Here is a 13,623-nt window from a genome sequence, read left to right as displayed (position 1 = left end):
AACCCTTACTCTGCTTAAGGTTAGGCAGAGATACGAGACAGGTGTATGGGAGTAGCTTATGATCAACTAATATATTGGAATCCTTGTTTAGAGATATTTTGGATTGCGTGTTTACAGAAATGTAGTACCGTCACGCATCGCATTTTGGAATAAGCCAAATTGGAGCACATGCTGTTGCTATCAAGCCCAGGGAAAATCCTAAAAATATCTTCTTGGGAGCATGAATTGATCTAATAATACCCTATGAATCAGTGTTGTGCTGCATTCATCTGAGCGAAAATCCAAGTGAGATTTTGTGAAATCCTCTAAGAAAACTTGGCTTTTTCAAGACTGCAAATGCCTAGAATTATTGATTGTTGCCAAATTAGAAAGTACAACACAAGTATGAAAACTCAACATGACTGGATTCATCCAAGAAGCATTATCTAGCCATGTTTGTCAAATTGCCAATAATAGAGAAAGCCCCACCAGACACGGTGGTCCAAAAACAGTCGTTCTCTCTGCGGTTTGAATTTCAAGGTGGCGTGATTAACTTCATCTTTGCAGTTTTGATCCCTTGCAGCCACCACTGAACAAGTGTAACTATACAATGCCCGGCTTTTCAAATATCTGAATTTGGCTCATGGAGTTCTCACAATCGAAGAATTTGCAATATTACAGTGATAGAGACGGAGTCGAGAAAATTCTGCACACATTGACTATTCAAAATAAATGTACACATAATATTTTCCACCGACTTGGTGGAAGATAATTCCTCAATCAAAACACTAGTATGTATGAGACCTCGCATCAGAGAACAGAAAATGAGAAGGAGAAATAATGAACATATGGGTGGGGAGCTCTAAAACCCTCTCCTAGAAGGGGTTCTGGCTCCAAAGCTAACACATCAAAAATCCTCGGAGATAGGTAGGTTAGGCTCCTACTCTCCGAGGGGTAAATAAAAAGGGGAAGAAATAAAAAACTAAAACAATCTAATGTCTTTGCAGGCTTTGTTCATGATCTAACATTGGTGGTAAAAGCCTAGTAATAAACGGTAATAACGCTGCAAGTAATGCTTTAGGGCATTCTTCGTGTGGAAGATGACCGCACCCAGATATTGCTACTAGTCTCTGCAAGTAAAAAACAACACAATGTCAAAACCCTAATCCACTGACTGTAATGGTTGAAATTTTATACACCAACTTTTCAGGCATTCAGGATAATATTAGGACTGTGATGTGAATTACACCCAGTGGCTCATTAAACCTACATGAAGATGATGAGATGACGGTTTTGTGTTTTTCCTCCTTAAAGAAAGATGGTATTATTCTAATTTTTTATTTCAGAACCATAGATAAGGCTGAAGGCCATGCTGGTGGTTTCGACCAATTCATAGGCATAGTAGTTTCAACCAGAAGAGCTAAGGGAGTGAGGCCCCATATTACAATTTCTCGAAATATAAAAACTACAACGGTCGGAATCACAGAGATAAAGTGTTTAATATCCTTCATCTTGCATATAAATCAAGCAAGTTCCATAAAAATCCCTACTCTAAAGGCTTTAAAATGAGGGCTTGGGCATCAGTATCCAATAAAATGGTTTGATGCCCAAGCTGCTGTTATAAAGAATCAACAACAGGATGCCAATGCTATTCTGAAAGCCATTAATTAAACTCTATTTTTCTTTAATTACTCATTTTCATTGCAATATCATATTTAGAGTATGTGATATGAGAGAACCCATTCCCTAGCCCAATTGGCTAAAACAAATCAGAAATCGATGTTTTGGTTCAAGCCAACTTGGCTTCATGCCATTCGGGATGGTGGAAGTTAATACATGAGGTAGTCTGATTTGCTTCCAAAAACCTAAATGAATACACAATTAGAACTTAATCATGCTGGCTAGGAAGTGAAATCCTTTTTGAAAGTTAAAAATTATAACCCAATCAAAAGTTAAAATTTAAATTAGGATGTGCACTGGTTAACTAACAATAGGAAAGAATATGTGCAACATGCAAATGAAAAGATGCTTCATAGTGTCAAGAATATAGATTTTGATTGTCATTCAATTTCACAGCAAGGAAGCAAAAGTTATGTGAAAATCAGCAGGGAAGTGGATGTTCGCAGACAATGTTAGACTGTTAGTGGATACTGACAACTGTTTCCCCTTTTCTTTCATATCTCAGTGTTAGGAGCATCACAATTATCATCTAAACAATCAGGGATGTATAGGACACCTCCTTATAATATGTACATAAAAATCAACCTAAGGACAAACGTGCAAAATTTTGAGGGTAAGTGCAAAGAGAGGTATTGAGTACTTACAGAATTTACAAGCTTAGATGCCGTAACTTGAGAAGATTTTAGAGAGACAAGGGCATCCTCGGCACCAGCGACGACCAAAACTGGCAAGTCTTCTACCGATTTAAATAATGCTTCTGCATTTTGGGCTGAAAGAACTGTTTCAAATGACAACCTACAGATTTCGTGGAGTGCTTCATCCCACCCTTCGATGCAAAGAGGCGCCTGATACAAGTGAAAAATCGTTGTTAAACATTAAAAACTACAATCCTGTAAATGAACTACTTAAATAAATTTGCCAATGGAGAAGAGGTTATGTAAGTTAGGTTTATTTTACATAATCCATAACCAAATATTCCTATACGACAAACTAATACTCGATGATTCCTGACTTTATAAAGCAATTTCTTGTGAGAATACAGATTTAACTCCACGATGAAAAATCAGATGTAACTAGAAGCACTCTTTAATTTCAGAGAACTGTCAACTCAACCTTCTGATACCAGTTATTACTATTCTCAAAAGATGCAGGTGAAATTATTATGAATCCACAGTTTTATCACCCATTTTTATGTATAAAAGCAACGGGTCAATAAATAAGTTCACAGTTTCCCATTTCAATTGAGGTGAAGCGATCATATTACCTTGTAGAGGTTCAAAACTTCTGTTGTTAGCTTGGTGCAATCATACCACGCTCGCCGGTTAACAACTTGAGTGATCTCGGTTCGCAGCAAAGGTCGTACCAAGTGTTTTTTCCCAAGAGAAGTACGTAAAAGAATCCTAGCAAAGGCAGGAACGACTTCTCTTGACGGACTAACACCGAGCAGCACCACACCCTTGATCTGTAACTGATACATAAACTCAGAATTAAAAAATAGTACAGAATTTTACTGCAAAAGAAACTTCCTCATTCAATAACAAATTAATAAAACACGAGATTTTCAAAAGGAAAATGCAGGTCCTGTGCCTCGTGCAAAAAATTCAAAGGCATTTATTTGGTACAAACTCACATATTCAGAATTTTTGGATGTTTGGACTCGTTCTGCAGCCTTTAATGCAAGTAGACCTCCATCGTCATGACCAACAAGTATCACCGAAGAAAACCCCATATCCAAGCAAAAAGAAAGGAGAAGATCCACCTGGAGGTACATTACAACAAAAGAGATCAAACTCCGACTATCAGGAGAACAAGATAATACATCTGGCATCAACAAGGAAACAAGGGTACAGGAAAGGAAGTGAGAACTCAAACAAAAGACTGGCTGAATTATATAATCACCTGAGTTTCGAGTTTATAAGGATTAGGCAGTTGACTTTCTTCCCAGTCTTTCCTCTGTGGTCGAGAAGTTAATCCCCAACCTGGACGATCAAAAGCAGCAACTGTGCAACCAACTCGTCTTGCCAGAACACCCATCACATGTCTCCAGGAGAACACTCCCCCTCCGAAACCGTGCACCAAAACAATTCCAAGCTTCCCATATCCACCAGTCTCTACGTTTCCCATTGAACTAATAGCACTCAAGCCTTTGTTTGCATCATCTAGACTCAAAACAGGGATTTCTTCTGAAAAATAAACTGATGAAGTTGCAGAACCCTCCAGAAGTGGAGCGTATAGAGAGGAGCTGGGGAATTGGTTACTATAGCTCCTCTGTAGATGATGGTGCTGTAATTTAGATGGACCACTTAACGGTGGCCTCTCAAGTTTAAGTCTTGCTGATATTCTTGGAGGTGAATTGCTATTAGGACTCTCATCAAGAAATGCAGTTGGAGCAGAGTGAGAAGGATGTGACTCGGGGAAGCTCAGCTTGTAATGGAGAGTAAGACCTTGACACGGTATAAACAAGCTGTCCATCTCTGCAAGTAGTCTTATTGGGAGTTCTCCTTCATCACGAGCTGTACCAAAAGCCTTTCGCCTTCCCTCACTGTCACTTCTTAGGGCTTTGCCTGCAGAGGGTGTTGGAGATCGTGGGACCTTTTGGTAACTAGAAAATACACTTTTGCAGGAAAGAACCTGTAATCAGAAAGCAGAACACAAATTCCACAAGTCAATATGAAGCGTAGAAAAAACCAATAAAAAAGCATAGCATTTGCATAAACAACTCAGCCACAGTAATCGGTATTTAACACCGAAAACTCATGGAATTTCGCACAAGTCATACCATCCTCAAATGACATTGAGAATCTAAGCGACACTATTGAGAAAATACAGAAATGAAACAACCCCACTTGTTTCTACTGAATATTATACTACTGTTTGACAAATTACATCAATTAGTAGTACTAGTAGTAGGAGTAGTAGTAATATAAGCTACTAGGTTACAGGGAATGAACAAAATACACTAACAATACTTACCGCCTCAGGGTCAACTCTATGAAACAATAGCTTCCTCCTTGCCTTGCAGCTAGTCCTATAAGCAACAACCATGTGACCAAGTGCAAAAACCAACGACGAGAAGAACAACACCGGCATTCCCCAAGACTTCTTCAAATGTAATTTCTTCTGCCTTGCAAGTGATGTTGAACCCTCAGCCTCAAATGTTGCACTAAAAACACAAGCTTTCACTGCTAGCACAAGTATGGACACGAAAGAACAAAGTGTTGCTGTACCAAGGTAAGGCCCATGAGACAGACCTGGACTATCACACAAAGTATAAACACCTACAAACACCACATTTCAAAAATCATCATCATAAACTCATTAAAATTCACAAAAGAACATACATTTATCAAAAATTGAAAGAAAAGGGGTAGTAAAAAAAATAAAAAATCATACATACATGTGATGATGAAAGATCTGAGTAGAGAAACAATCGGAAGATCCATTAATGAAGTTCTAAACCCATATCTCTGTAAATGTTCTCTAAAACTATGACATCTAACACAAGTAAAACTTGGAATCAAAATACAAGGAACCAATATATCACCAATACCAATCAATACAGGAGCAGATAATACTAATAATGATGCTACCATTGTTAACATAAACACCACTGTCCATAAACATCTCTTAATCTTCTCTAATGGACCTTTTCCACCACCACCCATGGCTGCTGCTATGACAAAAACCTCAAATCACGGATCTAAATTGAAAAAAATAACTCAAACCCTTTGTTAATCAGATGAGCCAGAAGAATAAAACAAGGGTTTTCTTTTGTTTAAGCAGAATCAAATGTTGAAACCCTAACCAACTCCCCCCAATTTGTTTCAGTTGCTGTTGGTTGTTGTTTCCAGCCATTTGAGGCTCTGTCTCTCAGAAAATCCAATGATTAGGTTCCAGAACACTTCATCATCATCAAAACCCTCTGTTTACATTTACAAACCCACAACAAATTTCAGAATAGTTTCTACAGATTTCAGACAGACAGATAGAAAAAGGAAATTTTTTTGCCCAAATTTTTGTGTTTTTAAAAAAAAAACGGTCTCTCAGGGGAGATTGAAAGACTGAATTTTATCGGAGCTTTTCTTTTTTTCCTTTCTCTCTCTCTTAAATTGCTTTTTTATTTCAAAAATAAAAAGGAATTTTATTTTATTTTGTGATTTTTTTACTTTGTTTACATCGAATAATTTAGTTAATTTATTTTTTTTACTATTTTTTTTACTATTTTTTTTGAAATTTATGAGAAAAACGTATCCAAAATCCAAATATAAAGTTCTTTCCATGTATAAGTCATTTGGCGTGGCAGACTATGACTGATGGTTAGTCCATGGGATCCACCACACCATTCATGGGATCCAATGTTGTAGTATTTAAGCCGAAAAGTTAAAAATTAATTTAGAAGTTGAATTTTTCCTATTGTTTAGATACTCGAATCAGGGCAGAAGCATAAGCTAAAAAATTTCGCTTTGCAAAAATAGACTTTTTTTGTTCTACGCATTATTCTGAAACTATTTTCACAAACTAATTTTTAAATTTTTAATTAGCATTAAGTTGAAGAAACAACTTCTCAAGACGTATCCGAACACCGCCTCAGAGCATCTACAGAAGGTCCGTTAAAATGGCATGCATACCAATCCGAACACCACCTCAGAGCTTTTACAGAAGGTCCGTTCAAATGGTATACATACCATACTGGGTTGGAAAGTATGGAAAATGACATATGTATTGTACATGTCGAACCCGATTGGTATATATATCATTTTAGTTTAGCAATTCTGGAATTCAGCAAGAGGTGAATTAAACTTGGCGCGGTGGTTAGACCACCTCTTACATACGAAGTCCAGTTTAAAACACCTCTGAAATTAAGCCCAGCTTAAAACACTACCCAGAAAACATGTTCGAAAAGACGTAGAAAGCGTTGAAAAAATAAATAGGGAAGTTGTTCAAAACAACAAAGACAATTAAAAATTCATGGAACCTTTGAAAAGATAATTGTAATGGTGTTTAGACACCGGTCATACATGTGGTGATCACCAAAATTCATATTTTGGATATACTATTTTAGGATAACTTATGTTGTTTGTGATTGTGGGTGCTCTTATGGAAGTAAAACAACATTGAATTTGATTTTTGAAAACTATTGCTGCTTCCCGAAAAGTGGAAATTCACGTGTTATTGATTGTCAAACAAACTCTTCGTGAATGTCAATTTGATAGTTTATGGAAAAAATTACGTTAATGAGTCCTAACCATTTCATCTGGGAAAGCTAGTTCTGTTTTGGATGAGTATTATATGTACTCGGTGATGAGTTACATTGTTTTGTATCAAAGAAATCAAAGCATATCACCGACTTCGGCACAAACTTATATGAGTATGAAGAAGCAACAACACCTGTTTTATCTTTGGCATCACCACCTCCTGGACTCTTCAGTTCTAGATTTTTTCTTGTTGATGGTGTTGATCGGTTCTTTATTTGTATTATTAAATTTCAGTAATCTTATTTTTCTAGGTTGTATTTCATCTCTAGATACGGTCATATTCAGTATGTTTTCGGCGGTTACATCTAGTTTAAGCTAAAAAGTTTCTTCCCTTATTTAGTCCATGTAATCTTTGGTCTTTCCTTGGATCCGATCTCTGGGCTTGGTGTTCGGTTAATGATGGTTGTTTGCCGCAAGGCTAATGTTAATTTGCGTCTTCTCCAATGGGAAATAGAATTTTGTCGTTCCCTACGGGCTTTCTTTGTACCAGTTAAAGAAAATGAATATCAAGATGAAATTTATGGTATCTTTTCTTTTGGAAGAGAGTTGTATCATATGGTTATTAAAAATACGGAAAATGGGTCATTTGTCCAAATATTTTGAATCACGGTTCAAATGGACGAGTAAAAAATAGTTTGGGTGAAATGGCCAAAAAAAATAAATAGTAAGTCCTAGCTTAAATTTAAAAAATAGCAAGGATGAAACTGGATACATCCTGTGTAAATTAAAAATTAAAAAAAATATTTGAAAATGGGCACGATGAAACTGGTTACATCATGCCTATTTTTACATTTTTGTCCATTTAAACAGTATCCATTTCACCCTTGTTGATTTTGGTCTTTTTAACCAATTTTGTGTTAAAAATATTGTTATTGTGATTGTGAATCATGCATCACCGATTCAAGTTCTCCCTTAAAGACGGCTGTTATTATTCTACTGTCACAGTTTCAATTTGATGTTCCGGTGGAGATTCTGAATACATGATTCGGGTTACAAGATTCAGTTCGGAAATTACTAGATTTAAACTATTTTTGTTTTGGATTCACAACGTGACATCGGAGTTTCCCTGTTTATTTATTAAAAAAAAAAGGCTAATCGTATCATTTAGTGATGAAAATCTTTTCCCCCAGTATATAACTCTAAAATTAAAGAACAAATTAAATCAACCGGTATATTATGATGTCATATGGATATTTTCGGTACATAACCACCAAAATTAAATCCACGATATATTAAGATGTCATGAGCAGTCGATAGACATTGTGCAAAAAATTTATTTGATTCACTGAAAATGTGTACAATATTAGGATCGTAAAGTGAAAGGAATAAAATATGATGACATAAATGAAAATACCACTTTTACCAGATGTTGCGAAACAAAATATGACGACCGATATGAAAATACCAAGTTCGACCAAATGGTGTGCCTGATGTTTTTAGCAAGGAGAGCTAGGAAGAAAAGTTTAGCAGGAGGGTAGTTCTCTAATCCACCTCAGGAAATAAAAGAATATCCAAACAATTATCATATAATGACTTCGGAGGACTCGTCGTACGTTTGCTAAGCCGTAGCATATATTTATTTTAATTCTAATTTATTGAAAAGAAAGAAAAATAAATAAAAGAGAATGCTTTTTTTTATTGTGTTCTCTACATCCCTTAAACATTATAAACGTTTAATTCAGTGATTTTCAAAAAATAAAGCTCGCAAATTTCAAAAAAATGAAAAAGCTTAAAAAAATAATATCCAAAAACACGAAAATACACATAACCAGAAATTATTAGTTCAAATGGAATTCTAAATCTGAAAATAAAGAAATCATCAGTATAAATTGAATTAGAATTAAACATACAGGGTGCATGCCTATAAAAATTTGGGACGACAAAAATAAATAAAAAGAAGATATGACCTAAAAATTATTCGTAAAGTAAATCGAGAATCTCTAATTAAGTCGAGAAGCTAAAAAAATAGTTTGAAACCAAAATTCGGAGTAACACGCTTCTCTGCTTAGAAGCGAAATTATTTTCCAGGTCGAGAAGCTAAAAAAAATAGTTTCAAAACCAAAATTCGGAGTAACATGTATACAACCACAAATATAAATTTTTCGTGAAGCAAGATTTTTTGGGACATACTAAAATTACTTGTTCTCCAAAGGATACGACTTTTGGCCCCTCAAACATGCTCGACGATGATTTATCATATTTATTGTGTAAACCATAATTTGTGATCTTTTTTAAAGTTATAAGTAATCCAAACACCTTTTAAAAATCCTTCTAGAGATTTTGAAGAGTCCATATACGTGAGAATTTCATGAATTTGAAGAGTCTATTCTCTTGTAACTTCACATCATTGTATTATTATTAGTATAATCAAAATCAAAGACCCCTCGAAGAGACAAATTCGATGAAAATGAGGTATTGAAAGACTTTTCGAGTTTTAAGTAATTTGAATTTGAAATAGAAGAAGAATAATAGTTAAAATGATAAGGAATTCGGCAAAAGCGGAACAGTTCCCAAGACAGCAACCGTTAGATGTGATCGTGGTCGGGACCAAAAGTTAAATAAAAAAGTAGTACACTTGTGGGTCCTCTACTTTCTCAGTTATTTAAGGTGGGGTTTACTGAAAAAGATGATACCAGGATGGGCCAACTAGTAACGGTCAGATATCTCAGATTCTCTTCTTATCGTACGACGATTTGGCACGGTAGAGGAGACATAGCCCATGTGGCCGCCGTATCAGAGTCGTAGCCATCACTCATATGCCCTTATCATTCAGAGCTACTTCTCAATTCTCCTAGACCAAATGTGTAGTCCACTTCCTGGTCAGCCATGTATCTTAGTTTTTACCCTGTAAAATGATGGACTTAACAGCTGGTTGGATAATTTTCAGAAGTTACCTTTCTCAGAGCAAATAAATTTGTATTCACTTGCATCCCTAATTAATTGAGCTAGTAGTATAATTTAGAAATAATTTATTCCCAAACTTTAGCATAGATATCTGTAAATTTTGTATTATTGAAAAATATTTTAAAACACCTAATTAACGAATATAAACATGACTAGCAAATGATATAAAATCAATTATTAATGAGACAAAATTCGAAAATGACTAGCTGAACTAATTTGGGACGGAGGGAGTAATTTGTAAAGATGATCACTTTTTTTATTTTATTTTTTATTTTTTTTGTTCTTGTAATTTGTAACTCTTTCTCCTCTTTGCAATAAATTTCTCATTTTCTTGATCGAAAAAATAGAAAATCTGTGAAACAATTAAGTCAGAGGTTTTTGGTAACACAATTTTAGAATGATTTTTGGAAGCAATAAAATTAGCGTTTTGTGAAACATTTTTTTTTCTTTGCTTATGGTTTATGAGATTGATTTCTGCATCTGGAGAAACAGAATGTCCTGTTCCCGGCTCGCTGTTGCGCATACCGAAACTTCCCAGTGCACTATTCATTACGAAGTGATCGAGACTTAATGTTGTAAGGCTGATAAGGCAAATGCTTGTTGATTTTCCTGTCCAAACACGCTTGTAAAGCATGATGACTTAAACATAGGTTCCATATTGTTCCAACTTATTTTTATTATGCTAAGGGTGCAAAGAGATAAAGGCTAATGCTGAATCATCTTGCTTGCATCACTGGATTCTGAGTCATGTCCAAGCATATTGGAATTGCACATAAGCCATTGGAAGAATGCTTTGACATTGAGCTGAAAACTGACTTTTCTCGTACCAAGTGTGCATCAGTCAGGATCATGTGATACTTGTATTGCATCATCCATGTGATGCAAGTGGCTTATGCAAGCTCCTGTAACTTGCATACCGATTTAGCTCCCTTTTTTGTTAATTTCGGATTCACAAGCTTCCTAAGTTGATTGGCTTGATAAGAAGTATGAGCACCCAGGGAATGGACCGCAACTACCTCATCAAGTATGGAAAGAATCGTCTCTTCCATTATATTGTCGATCCAGATTATATGAGTTATCATAATGTTACAATTACCTCGCAATTAAATAATATGAGAGATAAAGTGCTGAGCCAATAATGTCGTAACTCATTGCATCTGTCTACATACCCATATTCGTAACTTGAAGAAATCAAACACGGACCATAGTTCATCCACGCAGGGACTAGCAACTAAATCCAACTCGTGTTGTAAGGACAAAGAAAAACAAACCCTAGTCCGTATAAGCCAAATGTTTTTCGCAAATGATGCACAAGAGTGTGCATCATTGAGATACTTAGTTCGTAGGCATGCTCTCCATTTTGATGCTTTCTTGGTTTAGCAATGCAGTAACAATGATGTGTACAAATCTCTATCGAGTAAGGAACGCGGCATAATAATGCTTTTGCACCATGTATGCTTCATCGACCAAGATCTATGAACTTAAGTATATATCTCCGCTTAATGCACCTTCAATCAACACCCCTTCACTATATTTAAAGATGCATCACCGCTTAATGCACCTTCAACCAACATCCCTTCACGATATATGTCTTGTTCTACAACTAGAAAAAGGGGAGAGGATCGACATGTACCAAGTTGAACCGCTTTCATGATAACGAGTTTCAGATGATGCATCATGGTGGTGCATAATTAGTTTTTGGCCAGTGCGCAACTTGGGAATTGCACCATACTGATGTAATTTCACTTTTGGCTAGCTTCCCACTTTCGTGATGCACCAAGATAGTGCAATTTCAGTTCTGATCCAACATGCGTTGAACGCGCAAAACAAGCTTGAGATGAAGCTTCATCTCATTTAATGACGCATCTTTGAGCAGCATCATGTAAAAGTGTGGGTATTACACGAAATCACTTTTGATTTTGGAATCCAAACATGCTACAAGGTCTTCAACAAAAATGCTTGGCTCATACTCAATGTAAGAAGTAGAAAAGTCTAGCCAATTTATTAAGTCGATAACCAAGGTTATTAGACTGGTACAAGTTGCGACACATAAGTCTTATTATCACATCAAATTTTACATAACGATCAAACCTTGTGAATAATTTAGTAAGTTTCGTCATCGCATCAAATTATGGTATTTAGATGATCATATACATATGTGTATGTATATATGTATTGAAAATACATCACTGTCAATAACCTTTGCATCGGAATAAACTGATATTCGAAGACTCCACTTTCAATACATAACATGTGATACAACAGGTCGACATCAAGCCTATTTTTATTGCAGAAACTCAGATGCTTTGAAAAGAATACCTTTGAATACTGAAATGTCCAACTAAGGACAATTTTTTGTGTAATTTTTTGAGATCTGTTTTCAGCATATAGTCAGGCGTTAAAGATGGTTCTTACATCAGCTCTTGTTGTTGTTGGCTTGTATTTTGGTTACTTTCAGTGAGCTTCTTTTATAAAAACTATGCTTTTGCCGTGGAAGATAAATAAATAACTCAATGATCTTTTATAATAAAAATCAGTTTTTAGATGTTAATCGAGTACATTTTTGAAGTCTGTTTACTTTCAAATGTCCAATTCCCAACAACGACAACTAGTGGCGGAGTCAGAAAAAAATTATGTGGGGTTAAAACTTTTTTTATAAAAAGTATAAGGATTTTTAGTGGAGTACATGGCGGACTAAATACAAAAAAATCAGATAAAACAAAATGTTTTTATACAATTTTTAGGAATTTAGAGGGGCTAGTCAACCCTTAATTTCGCCAACATTTTAGCAAGTCCATTTTCCACAAAGTAACGATGATCAAGAAAATGAGGATCGCCTTTAATAAAAAAAATGAGGATGTAATTTGAACACATAAGTATGCAATGAATCGAAATTTCGTAAAGGGGTGCATCAAAAATGATTGTTACTGAAAAGAGGCACAAGTAAAAAATCGCTTTTTATGATAAAAGTACAAGCGTACAACCCTTTCACATTCTCATTTTCTGACTCAAGTCTCTCCACAGTCTACATGCATATATGTGCTGGGTCTTGGTCCCACTGAAAGAGTAAGGCTGATATGCGAACTAATGCGAGTATGTGGTTATTGGCTTGCTAGTACTCTTGTTTAGTAGTTGATTACATTAAGGGTGATTCTACACACACACCGGGATTTATCCCATGTTTTACACCGAGAGGAGATCTGACTGATGAGAAGAATGCTTCTCAGCATTTGGATATGTGAAGGTGGATGTGGGTCCCATCACCACCCTCACACGGTGATAACCACGGGATAGTCTTCTCGGTGTATAAATCATTTTCGTTACATTAACACTTTAAACAAAACATTTTTCTTTTTTTTTCTCTCTCGTCTCGTTTCCTCTTCTCTCTAGAAAAAAAAACCTTAGCCTTTATTAATTTTTTGCTCAGATTTGGTCCTTTTTGGACTAGATTTGAGCAAGATTCCTTTTTTTTTTAAACTTTTAATCGAATAAAAGTAGTTTCTTTTTGTTTTTAATGTCATTTGACATATTTTTCCGCTATTTGGAGCGATTTTTCTTCGCCATTTGGGGCGAGTTTCTCTTCGCTTTGAGGGCGAGTTATTCAAACCTTGATCGCTGGTTTGTGACTTGCTATTCTCGATTCAAGTACATCGACAATTTAACACGATATTGCTTAGAATCCATATTCAATCCAAAGGATTTAGGGCATCCAGGTTCGTTTGTATTTACAAGATTTTGAGCAAATAACTCCTTTCTTATAGGAATATCTCTTATTGAAGAAGAAGAAAATTAGATTAAATGGTCG

The 13,623-nt window shown here is 35.6% G+C and overlaps 1 protein-coding gene across 2 annotated transcripts; it reads right to left on the bottom strand.

Annotated features, from left to right (window-relative positions):
• Nucleotides 1–674: 674 nt before the first annotated feature.
• On the bottom strand, nt 675–5,765 carry LOC113284515. Of its 2 annotated transcripts, none has more exons than XM_026534002.1 (7): nt 5,057–5,765; nt 4,633–4,937; nt 3,559–4,290; nt 3,290–3,418; nt 2,924–3,121; nt 2,304–2,504; nt 675–1,109 (listed from the first exon to the last, which is right to left on the bottom strand). In XM_026534002.1, the coding sequence occupies exons 1-7, from the start codon at nt 5,322–5,324 to the stop codon at nt 972–974; spliced, it is 1,971 nt and encodes a 656-aa protein (XP_026389787.1). In that variant the 5' UTR covers nt 5,325–5,765; the 3' UTR covers nt 675–971. The 2 variants fall into 2 exon arrangements, with proteins under 2 accessions (XP_026389787.1, XP_026389786.1); XM_026534001.1 differs by having other exon boundaries at nt 2,924–3,127; nt 5,057–5,764.
• Between the last annotated feature and the right edge of the window lie 7,858 nt (nt 5,766–13,623).

This window comes from Papaver somniferum, chromosome 5, assembly GCF_003573695.1.
Source record: "Papaver somniferum cultivar HN1 chromosome 5, ASM357369v1, whole genome shotgun sequence".
Classification (NCBI taxonomy): domain Eukaryota; kingdom Viridiplantae; phylum Streptophyta; class Magnoliopsida; order Ranunculales; family Papaveraceae; genus Papaver; species Papaver somniferum.
This window is presented reverse-complemented; position numbering and strand designations above follow the sequence as displayed.

Bases quoted from the DNA above. Each gene is read 5' to 3' on its own strand.
- LOC113284515 (XM_026534001.1), bottom strand. From the start codon at position 5,324: ATGGGTGGTGGTGGAAAAGGTCCATTAGAGAAGATTAAGAGATGTTTA. The intron at 3,419-3,558 runs GTGATTATATAA...ATGTACCTCCAG, and splicing joins CTTATAAACTCGAAACTCAG to GTGGATCTTCTCCTTTCTTT. The intron at 1,110-2,303 runs GTAAGTACTCAA...TTTTACTTGCAG, and splicing joins CATCTAAGCTTGTAAATTCT to AGACTAGTAGCAATATCTGG.